This window comes from Oncorhynchus kisutch, linkage group LG17, assembly GCF_002021735.2.
Source record: "Oncorhynchus kisutch isolate 150728-3 linkage group LG17, Okis_V2, whole genome shotgun sequence".
NCBI classification, from domain to species: Eukaryota; Metazoa; Chordata; class Actinopteri; order Salmoniformes; family Salmonidae; genus Oncorhynchus; species Oncorhynchus kisutch.
In genome coordinates, this window is record NC_034190.2 from 44022631 (window position 1) to 44029124 (window position 6494).

General features: G+C 44.7%; 1 protein-coding gene across 6 annotated transcripts in view; it reads left to right on the forward strand.

The window, feature by feature from the left end:
• LOC109906953 (glutamate receptor-interacting protein 2) overlaps positions 1–6494 on the forward strand; it is an 82148-nt gene that overhangs the window by 70213 nt on the left and 5441 nt on the right. For 5 of the 6 annotated variants that reach the window (XM_031793877.1, XM_031793878.1, XM_031793879.1 and 2 more), the window contains exons 21-23: positions 3440–3554; positions 3744–3953; positions 6258–6404. In XM_031793877.1, the coding sequence (XP_031649737.1) occupies positions 3440–3554; positions 3744–3953; positions 6258–6404 (472 nt within the window). Of the gene's footprint in view, positions 1–2925; positions 3315–3439; positions 3555–3743; positions 3954–6257; positions 6405–6494 lie in introns of those variants that run through there. The other variant, XM_031793883.1, reaches the window with a different exon arrangement.

Consider the following 6494-nt stretch of genomic DNA (forward strand, 5'->3'; position numbering starts at 1 on the left):
AGGTGGAGGATGGTCTCCTGAGGGATCTCCTCCCAGACCTGGACTAAAGCATCCGCCAGGCTCTCCAGAGGGTAGTGAGGTCTGCACAACGCATCACCGGGGGCAAACTACCTGCCCTCCAGGACACCTACACCACCCGATGCTACAGGAAGGCCATAAAGATCATCAAGGACATCAACCACCCGAGCCACTGCCTGTTCACCCCGCTGTCATCCAGAAGGCGAGGTCAGTACAGGTGCATCAAAGCTGGGACCGAGAGACTGAAAAACAGCTTCTATCTCAAGGCCATCAGACTGTTAAACAGCCACCACTAACATTGAGTGGCTACTGCCAACACACTGTCAATGCCACTGACTCTACTCCAGCCACTTTAATCATGGGAATTGATGGGAAATGATGTAAATATATCACTAGCCACTTTAAACAATGCTACCTTATATAATGTTACCTACCCTACATTATTCATCTCATATGCATACGTAGATACTGTACTCTATATCATCGACTGCATCCTTATGTAATACATGTATCACTAGCCACTTTAACTATGCCACTTGGTTTACATACTCATCTCATATGTATATACTGTACTCGATATCATCTACTGTATCTTGCCTATGCTGCTCTGTACCATCACTCATTCATATATCTTTATGTACATATTCTTTATCCCCTTACACTGTGTATAAGACAGTAGTTTATTTTTGGAATTGTTAGTTAGATCACTTGTTCGTTATTACTGCATTGTTGGAACTAGAACCACAAGCATTTCGCTACACTCGCATTAACATCTGCTAACCATGTGTATGTGACAAATAAATTTGATTTGATTGATTTGAACTCCTGGACAGTCTGTGGTGCAACGGATGTTGGTGGATGGAGCGAGACATGATGTCCCAGATGTGCTCAATTGGATTCAGGTCTGGGGAACGGGCGGGCCAGTCCATAGCATCAATGCCTTCCTCTTGCAGGAACTGCTGACACACTCCAGCCACATGAGGTCTAGCATTGTCTTGCATTAGGAGGAACCCAGGACCAACCGCACCAGCATATGGTCTCACAAGGGGTCTGAGGATCTCATCTCGGTACCTAATGGCAGTCAGGCTACCTCTGGCGAGCAAAGAAATAGCACCCCACACCATGACTGACCCACCACCAAACCGGTCATGCTGGAGGATGTTGCAGGCAGCAGAACGTTCTACACAGCGTCTCTAGACTCTGTCACGTGCTCAGTGTGAACCTGCTTTCATCTGTGAAGAGCACAGGGCGCCAGTGGCGAATTTGCCAATCTTGGTGTTCTCTGCCAAACGTCCTGCACGGTGTTGGGCTGTAAGCACAACCCCAACCTGTGGACATCGGGCCCTCATACCACCCTCATAGAGTCTGTTTCTGACCGTTTGAGCAGACACATGCACATTTGTGGCCTGCTGGAGGTCATTTTGCAGGGCTCTGGCAGTGCTCCTCCTTGCACAAAGGCGGAGGTAGCGGTCCTGCTGCTGGGTTGTTGCCCCCCTACGGCCTCCTCCACGTCTCCTGATGTACTGGCCTGTCTCCTGGTAGCGCCTCCATGCTCTGGACACTACGCTGACAGACACAGCAAACCTTCTTGCCACAGCTCGCATTGATGTGCCATCCTGGATGAGCTGCACTTCCTGAGCCACTTGTGTGGGTTGTAGACTCCGTCTCATGCTACCACTAGAGTGAAAACACCGCCAGCATTCAAAAGTGACCAAAACATCAGCCAGGAAGCATAGGAACTGAGAAGTGGTCTGTGGTTATCACCTGCAGAACCACTCCTTTATTGGGGTGTCTTGCTAATTGCCTATAATTTCCACCTGTTGTCTATTCCATTTGCACAACAGCATGTGAAATGTGTCAATCAGTGTTGCTTCCTAAGTGGACAGTTTGATTTCACAGAAGTGTGATTGACTTGGAGTTACATTGTGTTGTTTAAGTGTTCCCTTTATTTTTTTGAGCAGTGTATATCAACCGGGACAGGTGGCTTCTTAGTAGGAAAGAGAGAAACAATGGCCGCATTTGTCTTTTATGCACAAAACACTCTGAGAGCCTCCAGCTGACCACTGACGCAATGTTGTCGTTCAGGCTCATTTTTCAAAATAAAAGCCTCAAACTATGTATTGTGACACTAGACACATTAGGGAAGACATAGAAAAAGGAATCTTGTTGATGTCTCATTCACTGCTCAATAGGGACGCATAGGAACGCAGAGCTTTCTAAATAAGAGTCCCTTCCAGATTGGATTTTCCTCAGGCTTTCACCTGCAATATCAGTTCTGTTATACTCACAGACAATATTTTTACAGTTTTGGAAACTTTAGAGTGATTTCTATCCTAAGCTGTCAATTATATGCATATTCTAGCATCTTGTCCTGACAAAATAGCCCGTTTACTTTGGGAACGTTATTTTTCCAAAAATGAAAACAGTGCCCCCTAGTTTCAAGAGGTTAAAGCACATGCAGATCTGGACATGGCACATGGATTTTATCATTTTAAATGTTATGTCACATGTGCCGAATACAATTCACATTACAGTCAGTGAAATGCTTACTTACAAGCCCTTAACCAACAATGCTTTAAGACATTTTAAGAAAACTATGTGTTAAGTAATTGTAATACGTATCACATTTTTACATCAAACATTGTTTAATTTTGTGGCTTTCAATGCTGTTATTTTTTCCTTTTCATCTTCAAGTATGCCTTCTGTATGCCTCCATTGATGAATGTAAGCAATGAGCAACATAAACAAGTTTGGTTTAGTCTAAAAGTCAATATGTCAATTCACTGCCAGCTATCAATTTGTAAAGTGAATCCAAGAAATATGCAATTTTTCTCGAAATCACCACAGTTGTTTCATTCATCCATGTTGTCGTGCTTCGTCTATCTGTGCTTTTTCTCTCTTTCTCAGGTATTCTCTCTCTAATCTGCTTTACTAACTGCCCGTGAGGTTCCTGGTGTTTCACATAAACACATTTTTTTCTGTGTTGCTTCTGTCTTCACCAAACCTGTCCCTCTAAAGCACCCAAAGGCCCAAATAGACACACACCTGTTCATTGTCTGTTGCCTCACTCTTGACTCTTGACTAGATTTTTTTCTCAACTTGTGACCTTCACTGCCACAAATGGTCAACTCTTGAAGAATTTTTGTGTGGCCTAACTTTTAAACTATTAACCATGTGCATGAAGGCTCTGTCTGTTCTAATGGAATACACTGTTTTGCGCCTTCTACTGTGATAGTGAGAGAGTTAACGCTTGCCCTCCCTGAGGCCTGAAAGGTTTTTAAAGGACCTCTCCGCTATGCAGTGCAATGCCTGCATTACCCCCACTGCTTTGCAGGCCACACCCGTTTCAAACCAGAAGCAGGCATCCCCAGTCCCAGAACAGCAAGGCTCCTCTCATGTTCTGGTTACTGCGTTGTCATAGATACGCCAGCCCCCCTCATTGCCATGGCACCCTGAACCAGGAGGACACCTTCTGGTCCCAGGCCCTGCAGGACCTAGAGACCTGCGGCCAATCAGAGATACTCAGGGAGCTGGAGGTAGGCTACATCTCCCTCCCATCTGTTTCAATCTGCTACTAAATGAAGCAATACAAAAGTCTGATTGTCTAGACAGACCAGACACCTGCTGACACTTTTTCTATTCAGTCAAGCTGTGTGTGCATAGGTACGTGCGTGCAATATATTAAGTTATTTCCTTCAAATGCCCATCATTTTGTTTTCTCCCAGGCTTCCATGACAGGCAGCACTCTTAGCCTGTATCTGGCGTCCCAGGAAGTGCTAAAGAGCAGAATCAGTCCTGTGAAGAGGGGTCCCATCCATGACGAGCCTAAAACCAAAGGCAACCTGCAGAGGTCCAACAGGACCAGGGACACACCCCCCAGAGGGAGAGGAGAGACCCAGAAGACCACTTCCCCTACAGCCCTGGAACTGCTGAAGGTGCATAGCAGGGTGGGAGGGGGCATCTCAATTCAGTTCCTATTCATGGACTGACAAATTATTGGATTTTCAGTCCACTTCATGAATTTACTGACTTGAAATGCGAACTGATATCAACCCTGGTCCGTGGGGAATGATGTGGTTGATTTCCAATCCAATCCATGCTTATAGCATGAATAGCTACCATATAATCGGAGTATGCAGACAACCCTGTAAAGCTGTTGATCAGTGAACTGTAGCCTGACCCTGCTCTACATTTAAGTGATAATGCCCTTGAAGCTGGTGTTTGGAACAGGTGTTGTTAAGCCTGAAACAAAGTCAAAACCGTGCACATATATCCTCCAAACACCGGCTTCGAGGGCATTATCACTCTCTATCCTAATACTGGTTACCAACATATTCACATAATGATTGACATACTTTCATAAACGTTATTTTGATGAATTTATTCATACTTTTTCATCCTTCCACCATATATAGTCCCGACACACATCTAGGATTGCTCCCCAAGCCGGCTGGTTGTTCTTTCTATCAGTTCGGTTGTTAGAGACGCGACTCAGTCGTTCAGACTTTTTGTTCTGTATCTATGGACGTGACCCAGTCGTTCGTTCTAAATGTTCCATTGCCATACTGGCTGGCAACATTCTTATCACTTTCTTTCTAGCTAGCCAACTACGGCTAACTTAATCGCGTCAAATAGTGCAGCCAGAATTATAACAGTAGCTGCATTTGTTTAATCTGTTTTCTAGTGACATTTATTTCGATACGTCCATAACAATGAGCTAATGAGGCGCGATTTCGCCTGGCATAGAAAATGTGCTCTCTCGTCAGGACACAGTTGTTCAGAGGAGCTAGCCAACAATACAGCTAACACAATCACTTTAAACAGAAGCTGGAAAGACTGCAAACTAGCTGCACTTCATTTTTCAATTGATATTTCTTTGTTTATATCCATAAATATGATGCCAGCTGATTCATGATTTCAACTGGCTGAGAAATGCAGCCTGGACAGCTGGAGATCAAATTTGAATATTCAAACAATGCTGCAGATGTCGGAGAGACAGATAGCAAGGTTTATACAAATCTCTGCTGCTGAAAACAAAATGTTAGTCTAAAAGAAATGCGAGAACGTCTAGATGCTTTTTATAGTGGAGATATAAATTACCTGGCTGAGCTGATGAGACGGTGGATTGCGCAGTCAGATGGAACAGAGTAAATAGGCATTTTAACATCATAGATTTAGCTAGTGGTAACTTGTGGAATAGACACCAGCTGGAATGCGGTTTTAACCTATCAGCCTTCAGGATTAGAACCACCCGTTGTATAATATGGCACAGGGAGAACATGCCTGTTGGGTTCAATTAATATCTTACCCTGAGCCTAACTGAACTGAAGCCACCCTGAACTGAACTGAAGCCAACTGAAGCCACCCTTCACTAACTGAACTGCAGGCTACCCTGCCCATCACTGGAGTGTAACTGGACTCAGTGAATGCCAGGCCAGTCAGGACTTGCAGTGTGTGGGATAATAGATAACCAACATAACACTGAACCTGCTCATTATAATGTAGTGCACTAGCTCCTGGTGTTGTGAGCCGTATTGTCCCCTCGCCACATGCCGTGACCCCACTGCATGTACAGTACAGTCTGTTCTATTGTGCTGCAGTGTACTGTTGGTTTAGGAAGTGGGGTTGAATAAGGGCACAAGCACTTAGTAACTGAATCTAACCACGCCCTTAAAAACAAACATGAATTGCAGATTGAAAACACTGGAGGCTGCTGAGGGGAGGACGGCTCATGATAATTGCTGGAATGTAATGGTATCAGACACAAGGACACTATGTGTTTGCTGTATTTGATACCATTCCATCAATTCCGCTCCAGCCATTACCCCAAGCCCGTCCTCCCCAATTAAGATGCTACCAAGTTCCTGTAATTGAATGATTTTTGATATTGGTATAATTTCCTCTGACAGCCAACTTGATTGGATGCAGTTCCATACCTAATCTGCATAATTTACATTGCTAAACCATATCATAACTCACTTAGCCTGTGGCAATATGTGACCTGTAAAGCCCAATTCCTATGACCTCCGCAAGAATGGCATTGCGCTGAGCAAGCCATTATTTTCCAATGGAGGAGGCGTTGTGCTCACTAAGAGGGTTACAGAGAGCTAGGCCTTTGGGGTCAGCGCCATTACGCTCAGAGTTTAAGTCAATTTACACCCCGCACTGTTCCCGGACCCAGCGGAGAGCTTGGCAACTTACACGGATCAAGTGAATGTGCCTTACTGTCTGTTCTATAGGTGACCCTGAGGAAGGACCCAGACTGTGGAGACTTTGGTTTCAGTGTGTCAGATGGTTTCCTAGAGAAAGGCATCTACGTCAACATGATCCGACCAGATGGTCCTGCCAACCAGGCCGGGTTGAAACCCTATGACCGCATTCTGCAGGTACACATATTTGTTCAACTAACATTTTGAATTAATTTGCTATTAATACTGTGTGTCTTTGTTATGTTGAACTGAATGCTCCTGTCCCAG